The 14,885-nt window shown below is 37.1% G+C and overlaps 1 protein-coding gene across 1 annotated transcript in view; it reads left to right on the forward strand.

Annotated features, from left to right (window-relative positions):
• Window positions 1-1,014: 1,014 nt before the first annotated feature.
• gramd1ba (GRAM domain containing 1Ba) overlaps window positions 1,015-14,885 on the forward strand; it is a 65,548-nt gene continuing 51,677 nt past the window's right edge. The window contains exons 1-3 of the mRNA XM_048180976.1: window positions 1,015-1,162; window positions 7,024-7,576; window positions 10,833-10,910. Coding sequence (XP_048036933.1) covers window positions 7,212-7,576; window positions 10,833-10,910 — 443 coding nt within the window. The 5' untranslated portion in view covers window positions 1,015-1,162; window positions 7,024-7,211. The remainder of the gene's footprint in view (window positions 1,163-7,023; window positions 7,577-10,832; window positions 10,911-14,885) is intronic.

Raw genomic sequence — 14,885 nt, forward strand, 5'->3', positions numbered from 1 at the left:
GTACACAAATATTTTGTACATCTGTGCACAATAAATGTTTCTTGAGCAGCAAATCAGCATATTAAAATGATTTCTTAAGGACCATGTGACACTGAAGACTGGAGTAATGAAGATGAAAATTCAGCTTTGCCAACACAAGAATAAGTTACATTTTCAAATATTTTCAAATAGAAAACAGTTATTTTAAATTGTAAAAATATTTCACAATATTACTGATTTTGTAGCCGTAACGCGCCGTACACGCGTGCAGTGTAAACGAGGCTTGAGCTTCGCGTCCGGTGTGCGCGAGCCCCTTCAGTCTTTTGCCACTCAGTGAGCATGACCGCAGTCGTAACGGTCGACGGTGACGTCACGTGCATACCCTCTATTATTAAGGTGGTTGTACATTTTAACTGGCATGTCCTGCTGGCAAGATGTGTGCTTCTCTTATTTGTACCTCACTTATAAATGGCTGACGAATGTTTCATGCTGTCAAGATGTGATTCTGATGTTTTTACCTCAGTTGTAGGTGGTTGTATATTTTTGACAATAATTTTCCCTCAATAATTAAGATGTTCGAGTCGTATTTTCTAAAATCATACTGTAGCAAATCTTGACAGCAGTAAAGAAGTGAACATTCTTACTCGTATTTCTGACAAGAAGCGATACTCATGTTTAAATGTTAAAAGTACTTAGTTTTGAGAAAGAAGCTTGTTCCTTTAGACAAGCACGACAGTTAAAATGCTTCAGCAACTCCGTTTTAACGACGAGTCTGACTGTGCCGGCTGCATGTCGCTTATACGGGGAGATCCGGGCGCCTTAATCTCAGAAAGAGGGGTGAAGCGCAGCGCTCAGTCTATTCTGCGTATATAAAATATACGATTTTTTTTTTTTTAACTACACAGATATTTTAATTACAAGTTTGTGTGCTTTTTTCCCGCTTATAACAAACCTAGTTCACGTTGTAAAACGACATTTATTTTGTTTCTGCGCGCTATATGTGCCCCTACAACTGGAATGAATTCGTCCGGATAAAAGGAAACGTGAAGATCATAACGGAACAGTATGGGTCTATGGGAAATAAACGCCGTAACAGTTCCTCATTCATTCCGGCAGTTTTAAAACTTAAAGACAACGACTGCATATTAAACACGAGTCGTCTGGTTATTTGAAATGTAAAAAGGTAAGCTTTTTTGTTTAGTCCATTCACTTTTTATGTGTAGCCTACCGTTAACGAACGCTTCAGTGCCATTTTTAACCATTTGAAATCTTAAAATGATATTTAAATTAAATATTGTTATGCACATTGCAGGATGACTTTTAGACATTGCTTTCTGATACAGTCAGGTGTAGTGTCTTATGACTTTGCAGAGAGTATCAAATGTTTCATAATGCCACATAATAAAAAGATACTGTGGTAATACCATGGTACAATGATGATACAAGCTGGTAGTGTCATGCACTTTCATAATACTATGGTCATTTGTTATATACTATGGTACTAAAATTTGTGTACCATGCAATTCTTTAGAACTCCAAGAATTACCCTGGTATTATTATGGTACCATAGCCAAAAACCCTTGGTAGTGCCATAGTTCTTTTTAAGTAGACATAGGCATTAAGTATAATACACTGCACACTAAAATATGTGATTCATGTGCATTATTATTGTACTTTTTGGTTTCTTAAAAAAAAAAAAGGAAGTTGATGGCCACACTTTCTTACAGGAAATTACAGGTATTGTACTGTACAGTATAGGCAGTGTGATACAGTGTGCATGCTCTGGAGCCCCACATGTGGGGGCCATGATAGGATTTGTTTTGTATATGAATGCATTTTAAGAATGCAGAGCTCATATATTTGGCATTTACTGTAAAGTCAAGACTAAAGAAAAAAGCAAAAAAAAAAAAAAATGCACTGCCCATCTCCAGTGGAGCAGTAACAGGAGTGATCTAACAGTGTGTGGCAGGTTACTAAACCACCGTAGGGGTCAGTCAGCAGATTGTGCGATGTGTTGAGCAGGCAGATGGGCAGCCGTGAGTGTGTGTCTGCTCTCAGTGGGCTGCGGCTTATTGCGCTTCCTCCTGTAACATGAACAAGCCCGCATGTTTATGCCTGACTTCCTTACACACGCCTGAAGTGCAGCGCTACGTGAAGCCTGTTGTATTAACACTGACACGCATGGCTGCCTCTAAAATGTTTTAATGGGGTCATATCCTGAGGAATCATGCTTCCTAGATTTTTTGAGATAAGAGTTATTGTACTATGAAAACATAAAGGAACTGTCAGAGCTCAAAACTTCCTCCCCAGTGGAGAAAAAGTGGACTTCATGATTTTGCATGTTAGATGCATGTTAGCACTTTTGTTACTTGATTAAATGTGTGATGCTACTGTGAGGTGAAATCACTAATGTTCATTTCACAGTGGTTTTACAGTAACACTCCGGAGCAGAGCAGGAAAGAGCATGTGTGTGAGAGAGCAAATGTGTTTTTTTTGTTTCCTATTAGTTCTGATTTGTTTGTCCTCATGTTTTCTGTAAACTCGTGTATGCATGTATAGGCTCTGTCCATCTAGCACAGTGGTTCTCAAACACTTCAGGCCAAGTAGCACCACTGATCAAATCAGAACATTCGGGTACAAGCAAATTTCAAATAAATCAATACTAAATTGTTTAACATATATGCACTTCTGACAATCCCAAAGTAATAATGTGGGTTAATAAAGCCTAAAACTGTGTCCTAATTGGATGTGATGCAACACCACGACACACGATAAAAGACATCTTTTCCACGTGAAAGAGTTAGTTCACCCAAAAATGAAATGTTGTCATCATTTGAAACCTGTAACACCTTTGTTCATCCTCGGAACACAAATGAAGATATTTTTAATAAAATTCGAGAGATTTCTGTCTCTCCATTAAAGGGTTAGTTCACCCAAAAATGAAAATTCTATCATTTATTACTTAAAGTGATAGTTCACCCAAAAATGAAAATTTTATGTTTATCTGCTTACCCCCAGCGCATCCAAGATGTAGGTGACTTTGCTTCTTCAGTTGAACACAAATGCTGATTTTGTGTTCAACTGAAGTGAAGTGTGACTGTTAGATCACGCGGCAGTGATGTCTAGCACTCATTGAAGTATATGCGCGAGACATCACTGCCGTTGTCAGAGCGCGATCAGACCTCACTAAGCAAGTGATGAAGGAGTTGGACATAGTGGTGTTTTAGAGGTAAAAAATTATATAAATACTGTTCAGTTTCTTGCACAAACCGATCGTTTCGTGTCTTAGGACATCAGTGTGTCGTCACGAGCCGCAGGGTTTAATTTGGACTTGTCTATGGAAGTGTTTTAGACTCTTATCGTTCGAGTTCCCGTCCACTCTTATTATAAGACTGACAGACGGCAGCGGTTGGAGTTAAAAATCATCATTTGTGTTCAACTGAAGAAACAAAGTCACCTACATCTTGGATGCTCTGGGGGTAAGCAGATAAACATCAAATTTTCATTTTTGGGTGAACTATCCCTTTAACCTCATGTCGTTCCACACCCATAAGACCTTCGTTAATCTTCAGAACACAAATTAAGATATTTTAGTTGAAATCCGATAGCTCCGTGAGGCCTCCATAGGGAGCAATGGACACTTCCTCTCTCAAGATCCATAAAGATACTAAAAACACATTTAAATCGGTTCATGTGAGTACAGTGGTTCAATATTAATATTATAAAGTGACGCCAAAAAAACTAAATAACGACTTATTTAGTGATGGCCGATTTCAAAACACTGCTTCATGAAGCATCGGAGCATAAATGAATCAGTGTATCGAATCATGATTTGGATCGTGTGTCAAACTGCCAACGGCTGAAATCACGTGATTTTGGCGCTCCGAACAGCAGATTCGACACACTGATTCATTTATGCTCCGATGCTTCCTGAAGCAGTGTTTTGAAATCGTCCATCACTAAATAAGTCATTATTTAGTTTTTTTGGCGCTCCAAAAATATACTTTATAATATTAACATTGAACCACTGTACTCACATGAACTGATTTAAATATGTTTTTAGTACCTTTATGGATCTTGAGAGAGGAAGTGTCATTGCTCCCTATGGAGGCCTCACGAAGCTATTGGATTTCAACTAAAATATCTTAATTTGTGTTCCGAAGATTAACGAAGGTCTTACAGGTGTGGAACGGCATGAGGATAAGTAATAAATGACGTGACTCTTAAAAAAGTTCTTAAAGAGATCTTTAAACTAATCCATGTGAATCCAGCAGTTTGGTCCAAATATTCTGAAGAGACACGATTGCTTTATGTGAGGAACAGATTGAATTTAGGCTTTATTCAGATATACAGGGAGTGCAGAATTATTAGGCAAGTTGATTTTCTGATCATATTTTTTTCCCAAGCACATTTTACCAATTCCAATCCACATCAATCTTAATAACTACTATTAATATTGTTTTTAATCATTTATAAGTGATATATAATTGTTCATGAAGGCTGGAAATGAAAAATGCCTTATATTCAGGTGTGCAGAATTATTAGGCAAGTTTTCTTTTACAGGCAAAATGAGCCAAAAAAGAGATTTAACTCAGACTGAAAAGTCAAAAATTATTAAATACTCATGAGAAGGACGCAATACTAATGCAATACTAGAAATTGCAAAGTTAAAGCATGACCAAGGGACAGCAAAATGCTCATTGGGTCAGCGGGGTCATACAAAAAACAGCTGGAAAAGAAAAGACACGTTAACAGCAAAATAATTAAGAATTAAGGTGAAGAATTAAGTGTGAAACCATCAGGAACCCTTTAGTCTCCAGCGCCACCATTTTCCAGAACTGCAACCTACCTGGAGTCTCCAGAAGTGCAAGGTCTCAGGATCTCAGAGACTTAGGTTAGCTAAAGAATCCTAAAAAATGACCCGCACTTGATAAGAATCACAAGCTGAAGTGTTATAAAATACATGAAGACTGGGTTTTTATAGGCCTTATAAACAGACAGCTTGAGAGTGACTCCTGAAGGACCAGCACCACATCCTCTTGTACCACTGTTTGAAGAATTTATCTTCCAGAATCTGGCAGTAAGTTTTGGAAGATCATTTTTAGTCCATCTCTGCAAGACAGACATTTCAGGATAAGAGATGGACTAAAAGTGAACTCAAACACCTTACTGCCAGATTCTGGATAAATTCTTCAAACAGTGGTACAAGAGGATGTGGTGCTGGTCCATCAGGAGTCATTCTCAAGCTGTCTGTCTATAAGCCCTATTAAAACCCAGTCTTCATGTATTTTATAACACTTCAGCTTGTGATTCTTATCAAGTGCAGGTCATTTTTTAGGATTCTTTAGCTAACCTAAGTCTCTGAGATCCTAACACCTTGCACTTCTGGAGACTCCAGGTAGGTTGCAGCTCTGGAAAATGGTGGCGCTGGAGACTAAAGGGTTCCTGATGGTTTCACACTTAATTCTTTACCTTAATTCTTAATTATTTTGCAGTTAACATGTGTCTTTTCTTTTCCACCTGTTGTTGTCTGACCCCGCTGACCCAATGAGCATTTTGCTGTCCCTTGGTCATGCTTTAACTTTGCAATTTCTAGTATTGCATTAGTATTGCGTCCTTCTCATGAGTATTTAATAATTTTTGACTTTTCAGTCTGAGTTAAATCTCTTTTTTGGCTCATTTTGCCTGTAAAAGAAAACTTGCCTAATAATTCTGCACACCTGAATATAAGGCATTTTTCATTTCCAGCCTTCATGAACAATTATATATCACTTATAAATGATTAAAAACAATATTAATAGTAGTTATTAAGATTGATGTGGATTGGAATTGGTAAAATGTGCTTGGGAAAAAAATATGATCAGAAAATCAACTTGCCTAATAATTCTGCACTCCCTGTAAACATTGATCAGCGAACATAAACCGTACAAACCTCATTGATTCTTGCTGAAGCTCAAACGTGATGCGTAACACACGAGAGTGAACCTCATTGGTTCAGGCACGTCATGTGAACATTCTTGAGTTTATATACGAATAAAAGCCTAAATTAAATCTGTTCAACTCAAAAAGCGATCAAGTCTCTTCAGAAAATTTGTACTAAACCGCTCGATTCATATGGATTAGTTTTACAATCTCTTTATGAACTTTTTGAAGTGTCAAAGTGGTAGTTGCATAGACTGTCAACGGAGGTGCGGAAATCTCTCTGATTTCATTTTGTGTTCTGCAGATGAACGAAAGCCTTTCAGGTTTGGAACAACATTTAAATTTTTGGGGTGAACTACCCCTTTAAACAGAGTTTTTGTTCTAACCAGCTGTGACGGAGATACGTGTCGAGCGACAGGTGTTTCTGTTTCAGCTTCTAATTCTGCGACGTCACTGCTGGAACACCAACATACAAATAATTATAATGATAATTTGGACTAAACCGCTCAATTCATATGGATTAGTTTTACAATCTCTTTATGAACTTTTTGAAGTGTCAAAGTGGTAGTTGCGTAGACTGTCAACGGAGGGACAGATTGTATGATTTATTTATTGTTGAAATGGAGTTTGAATAACATTTTGCGTGACCTTTATACCCATACTGAAAGCGACAATTAATAATTCACCTCTGGAACACACAGAAGGGGCCAAGGAAAATAAGAATGTTCAAACTGTGAACAAACAAAGATTGTTTCCGTCACTTGGTATGTATTGTTAATTCATGTTAAAACGGTTTAATATTTGTTAATTAGATTATGTATTTATCCATTTCTTGCAAATGCAGTATACTTACAGAGAGACTCCGCCCACATGCTCTTCTGGCTGTGGTATTTGATTGATTTTGTCGGGTCTCTGACTGCTGACAAACTGCTTGTCGCTGGAATCTTTTCGCATCACGTCTGGTTAGGACACAGTGTTAGATGCACAAACCTATGTTAAACTTGAAAAAAAATAAAAAAATAAAGATAAATAAAAATAAACATAATTTTTTATGCATTGCAATTTTCCAGAGTTTGAGAACTGCTGATCTAGTAGACTTTATGACCTTCCTCTGACCTTTAGGGAGCTATCCTGGTTTTCTGGATAAAGTGTTTTTGAAGGAAATCTTCTATAAGATCAAATATGTCAGCACCGAGCCGTCTCACAGGAAGTGCTGTACTCAGCTCAGCCCAGGTGTGGACTCACTGAGCTCTCTGATCTGCATCTGTATTTGGTTCGGGACTCATGTGAGACTGAACAGAAGTAGAACCATGTCAGAGACCCTCCAGCTGCCCGCGCTGCAAATCCAGGGCCCGGCAGACGGGGAGTGCAATGGATCCGTGGTGGATCCGGCCCTGTCCAGCTCGGCCAGCCCGTCTCTGCGCCGCAAGCGCTTTAAAATGCGCCGTATGAAGAATGTAATGAGCGAGAAGGAGCAGCTGGAGAAGGAACAACTTCAGCGCTCCGGCTCCAAGGAGTACCTGCAACTTCCGTCCATTGAGATCACGCCGTCCAGCGACGAGGATGCGGCGTGGTCGAGCTGTTCCACACCCAGCGCCTCGCCCCAACGCAGACGCTTCCTCCTGCGCAAGTGGCTGAGGGGAGGAGAGAAAAAAGAGCACGGCAGTGAGAGCAGGTCTGTATGAGCACGAGCCCGAACCCTCGCCCACCCTCCACCCTCCTGCACTGCCTGATCTCAGCACACAAACCCATCCATTCTCCATTCCTGCTGTTCATCATGAGTAATGTGCACCATTTCATTTAAGTCTTCATGTGACACAAAGCAGTTTGTGTGTGAGTGTGTTTTCCGTCTTCTCTGGAGGGACTGAACTCTCTGCTGTGACATTTATAGGCTGGAGGGAAGAACAAGCGGCCGCCTGCTGCTGCCAGGAGTGCTGACAGGAGTTTGTCTGGGGACGTTTTAAATATTCATGACTCTTGCTGCCTTTCAATAGACAAAAATACAACATGCAGTATGTATCTGCTATATGAACTTAAGTTTTACTTCAAGCAGCCTTAACACTAACTGAAATTATGCTTAAGGGGTACCAGTTGAAAGTTTGGACACACTTAATTTATGTTTCTCATGATCTTAAATGTTTGTTTGGCTTGAAACGGCGCTGCAGACCGATTGTGTATAACATCAAAGTACCGCGAGAGAGATTAGAGAGCAGACGGTTCCCGAGGTTCTTTGATGTCATACACCGATTGGTCTTTAGCCTTCATGTCAAGCACGCCTATTTTCTTCTCATGACTTATTGAGGCAAAGTCATATGACCTAAAAAAAACAACAACAAAAAAAAAACACGTCTGATTTTATTTGTAAAACCTTTTTTTTTTTTGGTTAAAAATGATCCAAAATCAATTTTTGAGCAAGTACATAACCAGCCAGTGTTCAAAACTATCTCCTTACCTTAGCCCGATTCATAACGGTAAGCTTATAATAATGTTTTCTAGTTCGGGTGGTACTGGTGGGTTTCCGCAGGACATTTAAGCATGTCTGTTTACATAAAGAAGGAGTCCTAGCTAGTAGCTATATCATGTGAGGATGCTGTAGGTGGCATAACATTTATAGCCTTTTGTCACAGCAGCTGGAATAATTAAACTTATCATTTTGATGGATTGTATGGTATGAAAAAATGGACAAATAGAGATTAGACTGTACAGAAATTGAAATCTACAGGTAATGCTAATACACAGTAAATACACGTCATGTGTATCATCATGTGCATCATGCAATGCTGATGCTGATTACTTGTTCATCTGAACAAGTAACAAAAGTGGCAGATTTGTTACTTGTTCAGATGACATTTTCCAGTGAAAATTCTTATTTTGGTCATACTTCTAAGAATGCAATCTGTGATTCTGAAGTACATGTACATGTATAGTATCCACCATTGCGGTGACTGACAGCCACACATTCTCCTCAAAACATTAGATTCATCTGCGCTGAGGAGTCGTGTTGATGCAGAAACCCATGTAAAGATGATCATTCCGCAAATAACTGCAATTGCAGGTTTCTAACAGATATGGCGACAAAGAGGCAAAACTTATGAACTGCAGCTTTAGATGTTGCAAGCATAATTTATGCGCATGTTTTACAGAATAATAAATTATCCACCTCAATCAAACGTGTGTTTTATATGCAATTTGGAAATTTGCATCTTGTGTTGAAATCGCAGCATTTATTATGCTAAATCCCTAAAATGAAATATAGAAAATACACTATACTGTTCAAAAGTTTTTTTTTTTTTTTTTTTTAAATGTTTTTGAAAGAAGTCTCTTATGCCAAGCCTGCATTTATTTGATGAAAAAAAATAAACTAAAAATTGTAATATCATAAAATATCATAGTCATTTTAAACAACTCTTTCTTACAGAAGAGGATTAGGGCCAAGCAATAATAAAAAAATAAAACCATCTCGAGATTAAAGTTGTTAAATTTCGAGAAAAAAAGTCTAAATAAAATGTTGAGAATAAACTCATTAAATTACGAGAAAAAACTCGTTAAATTTCAAGAAAAAAGTCGAGATAAAATGTTGAGAATAAACATTTATTTAATTTAACGAATTTGTTCTCGTAATTTAACAACTTTTTTCTCATAATTTAATGACTTTATTCTCAACATTTTATCTCGACTTTTTTCTCGAAATTTAACGAGTTTTTTCTCAAAATTTAACAACTTTAATCTCGAGATGGTTTTATTTTTTTATTATTGCTTGGCCCTAATCCTCTTCCGTACTTTCTATTTAAATATATATTTTAAAATGTAATTTATTCCTGTGATCAAAGCTGAATTTTCAGCATCATTACTCCAGTCTTCAGTGTCACATGATCCTTCATAAATCATTCTTATATGCTGATTTGATGCTCAAGAAACATTTATTATTATTATTATTATTATTATTATTATTATTATTATTATTGTGCTGCTTAATATTTTTGTAGAAACCATGATACATTTTGGAGGGAATTTTTTATGAACAGAAAGAACAGCAATATAAAACAATAACAATATAAAAGTCTTTACATTTGATCAATTTAATGCATCCTTTCTGAATAAAAGTATTTATTTATTTTCAAAAAGGGTATTTTTTTGGTCACTGCGTAATTCTCATACTGGCTTTATTTCATAATATTCATAACTTTACTATTATTCTAAAAAGTGGAAAATACTACTAATAAAGATTAAGTAGGTGTGTATAAACTTTTAACTGGTACTGTACATGGAATTCATGCTTTAATAAATAAATGCAGACGTATAATGTTTGTTATGACTGATATTATATAATTCCGGTATCAGCTGTGTACTGTGAGCTGTCAGGTGTTTGCTGGTAAAAAAAAAAAAAAAAACAGAAAAACTTGAAAACACACCAGCGTTCACTAATCTAGGGCTCCATTGTGTTGATCTGTTTGCCTGTTTTATCACCTGCTTCCTTTTCATGCAGTACACAATAACTCAGGGAACCACTTGCACAAGAGGTTTTTCTGTCATTTCTTTTCTTAAGGCAAGAAATTATAAACAAATGTGAAGGTATCACACTGTACCTGAAAATCATGTCAAGTTTGGTTAAATGGATATTTTGTTGTGTTTTAGTTTATAGCACTCTAGGAAAATGGGACACTCTCTGCTTCCCTCTAGTGGTGAAGATTAAACTATCCTGAAAATTTTGGTTTAAGATGCTTCATGGATGTTTGTTCCTCCAGCTGTAACCCAAGCAACATTGGACTGTAAAAACTATGCGTGTCTTGTTTGAAATTTTTTGTTACCATAATTAAAAAATCACCGTGTGTCCAAACTCACCTTCTGTCGTCTCTTTCTCAGTATGAGCAGACGTCTGGTGTTTGTGTATTTCTTATATTCTGATTCTAATGTGACGATCTGTGTTACAGCAGTCAGCAGAGTAGCCTGCAGAGCAGCCATGAGGAAGAGACCACACGCTACCTGAGCCCCAACACTCGCGAGGACAGGTACACAACGCCGCTACACTCTCCACTTTACATGTCATGTTGATTGTCAGTGTGTTTTACATGTTAATTTATTTCGAAACTGATTAAAGGATTAGTCCACTTTTAAATAAACTTTTCCTGATCATTTACTCACCTCATGTCATCCAAGATGTTCATGTCTTTCTTTTGTCAGTTGAAAAGAAATGAAGGTTTTTGAGGAAAACATTCCAGGATTTTTCTCCATATAGTGGATTTCAGCGGCTACCAACAGGTTGAAGGTCAAAATTACAGTTTCAGTGCAGCTTCAAAGGGCTTTAAACGATACCAGACGAGGAACAAGGGTCTTATCTAGAGAAACCATCGCTCATTTTCGAAAAAAAAAATACAACCGTTTATGCTTTATAAACAAAATATCGCCTTGAACGTTCTTCCGGTTTCCGCATTCTTCAAAACGCTTACGCCGTATGTCCTACGCCTTCCCTATTCTACTTACGGAAAAAAAAAAACGTAATTGGCGCCGTGTTCATTCCGTAAGTTGAATAGGGAAGATGTAGAACATACAGCGTAAGCGTTTTGAAGAATGCGGAAACCGGAAGCACATGCAAGGTGATAATTTGTGTTTATAAAGCATATACAGTTGTATTTATTTATTTTTTTTTGAAAATGAGCGATGGTTTCTCTAGATAAGACCCTTATTCCTCGTCTGGTATCGTTAAAAGCCCTTTGAAGCTGCACTGAAACTGTAATTTTGACCTTCAACAGTGGAGGCCATTGAAGTGCACTATAAAGGAGAATAATCCTGGAATGTTTTCCTCAAAAACCTTAATTTCTTTTCGACTGATGAAAGAAAGACATGAACATCTTGGATGACATGGGGCTGAGTAAATTATCAGGAAAAGTATATTTAAAAGTGGACTAAGCCTTTAATCGAAGCATTCTGCTTGTCTTCCATTTATGCATTATGATGCTTTCAACGTAGTTCCCTTTTATGTCCAACAGGGGTCAGTAGTTGGTCAGCTCACATTTTTGCTGAAGTCCAATTCGTATAATTCTACTCTATATACTGCACTAATAATGGGAAAATATGTAGTTGATCATATGTGATATGTCCTGTATCACAAGAGTTTTTGAGATAGATGGATAGATAGATAGATAGATAGATAGATAGATAGATAGATAGATAGATAGATAGATAGATAGATAGATAGATAGATAGATAGATAGATAGATAGATAGATAGATAGATAGATTAGAATTTACAGTAGTTCTGTCTTTAAACGTTTATAAGGCATTGTTAAAGGCCATTTTTTTATGCACTCTATAGATGTCATTTGGCACATTTGGTACTATTTATCGTGTTCTATGTATGATTGCCTGTTTCCGCCACTGAAAAAAAGAAAAGAAAAGATTGCAATTTTTTTACTTTTTTTTTCTCCCATTTGTGAGTTTTTACATCTCGCAATTCGGACTTTTCTCAGAATTGTGAGAAATAAAGTCAGAATTGCGAATTCTAAACACAATTGTGAGAAATAAAGAAACGGGCATTTTTTACTTTTTTCTCGCAATTGCGTGTTTATATCTCGCAATTCTGACTTACTTTTTTCAGAATTGTGAGATATAAACCAGTTATGAAGTCCAATTCTGAGAAAAAAAAAGACTTTTTTCCCCAGAATTGCGAGTTTTTATCTCACAGTTCTGAATTTGTAACTTACAATTCTTAGAAAATTTTCAGAATTGCAAGATGTAAACTCGCAATTGCGAGAAAAAAGAAAGCAAGCCAGAATTGAGAGAAAAAAGTCGCAATAACCTTTTTTTTATTTTTATTTTTTTATTCAGTGGCCGAAACAAGCTTCCATAGAAAACAGGCTAATCTTGTGTATTTTATATGACAAGTAATTTGCGAATTGGGATTCAGTCTCTTGTTACTTCACAATTTTTTTTCTCTCGTTTCAATCTTTGTCATTTTATAACGGCAGACGCTGAACAGCTTGACATGATATGAACTTCCTGCAGGCAGCTGTTTTAGTCTGAGTGTTGGATCTCAAGTGTGGTTGAGAAGCTTCTGTTTTTGGTGGTTCATGTTTAGCTTTTGAAGTTGTTCTTCTTTCTGTGTCATGTTCTGCATTTGTTTCTGTTTCTGGTTTTGAGTCTGACCACAGATCTCACTGTCTATATTGTGCCATCTCAAAAACAACTCTAGTGTGTATCACTTTCCCATGGCAGGGCTGCAGAACAGCCCATTGCATTTTCTCAGATCTTTTTTTTACATTATCTCAGAAATATCACATTTTTAAACCAGGTGCTGTGCGGGTTGAATCAGCTTAGCAAGGTTTTGTAGAGAAAGCTCAGATTTTTAGCTGTGCTCAAATGTTCTTGTTGTGCACAGCTGGGCAAAGAACACGCAGATCCTCGGCTGGAATATCATATGAGCATTTTTATTTTTTTTTTCATTTCTAGGCTTCAGGCGTTTGTTCATTGCTGCTTTTATTGGACCTAGAACACTGTGTTCTTTCTTCTGGATTTATAAAATGTATCTTGTGAACATCACTGATTGTACATTGATCAGTTTTGTGTTTGATTGTTGCTTTTAACGTTCATATTTACCATTGTCTGAAAAGAGATCTTTATGAACTCCTCTAAGATAACCATTTGTATGTGAGTCTGTGCACGAGTGTGTGTGTGCATCTATACACCTGCTAAAGTCAGTTTGTTAAAGTCAGTCTGCACACGGTCGCCCGCAGCTCATTTTTGTGCACTCAGCAACCCGATTTCAGCTGATTCCTGAGCTTATTTTTAAATCAGTTTTGTGTCGTGACGTAAAAGCAGCTAATGCTCATTAAAGGTGATGAATGTTCAGCCAGCTTGTGTCCTGTTAGGCTGAATGAATCACAGCTCAACTCTCATGTAGACACATACATATAGTACAGGGTCCCTTTCAGTTCATGAGTGTGAATTTGAATTGAACTGGCCACATCTCACATGATGTTGAATTGGAATTTATTTGCGAATATTTTATGACAAAACAAATTACATCATTAAAGGTGCCCTAGAACTAGTTTTAACAAGATGTAATATAAGTCTAAGGTGTCCCCTGAATGTGTCTGTGAAGTTTCAGCTCAAAATACCCCATAGATTTTTTTTAATTAATTTTTTTATCTGCCTATTTTCAGCCATAATTACATATGCACTGATTTAGCGCGCAGCCCCTTTAATTCTGGCTCTCCCCCCGCCCACGAGCTCTCGACTGCCTTAAACAGCATTTAAACAAAGTTCACACAGCTAATATAATCCTCAAAATGGATCTTTACAAAGTGTTCGTCATTCATGCTGCATGCATGCATCATTTCATGTGAGTATAGTATTTATTTGGATGTTTACATTTGATTCTGAATGAGTTTGAGGCTGTGATCCGTGGCTTAAGCTAAAATTACACACTGTTGGAAAGATTTATAAAGAATGAAGTTGTTTTTATGCATTATACAGACTGCAGGTGTTTAAAAAATGAAAATAACGACGGCTCTTGTCTCCGTGAATACGGTAAGAAACGATGGTAACTTTAACCACATTTAACAGTACATTAGCAACATGCTAACGAAACCTTTAGAAAGACAATTTACAAATATCACTAAAAATATCATGATATCATGGATCATGTCAGTTATTATCGCTCCATCTGCCATTTTTCACTATTGTTCTTGCTTACTTACCAAGTCTGATGATTCTGCTGTGCAGATCCAGACGTTTTGCCCTTGTGTAATGCCTTAACATGGGCTGGCATATGCAAATATTGAGGGCGTACATATTAATGATCCCGACTGTTATGTAACAGTCGGTGTTATGTTGAGATTCGCCTGTTCTTCGGAGGTCTTTTAAACAAATGAGATTTATATAAGGAGGAAACAATGGAGTTTGAGACTCACTGTATGTCATTTCCATGTACTGAACTCTTGTTATTCAACTATGCCGAGGTAAATTCAATTTTTCATTCGATGGCAC

The sequence above is a fragment of the Megalobrama amblycephala genome, linkage group LG2 (assembly GCF_018812025.1).
Source record: "Megalobrama amblycephala isolate DHTTF-2021 linkage group LG2, ASM1881202v1, whole genome shotgun sequence".
Classification (NCBI taxonomy): domain Eukaryota; kingdom Metazoa; phylum Chordata; class Actinopteri; order Cypriniformes; family Xenocyprididae; genus Megalobrama; species Megalobrama amblycephala.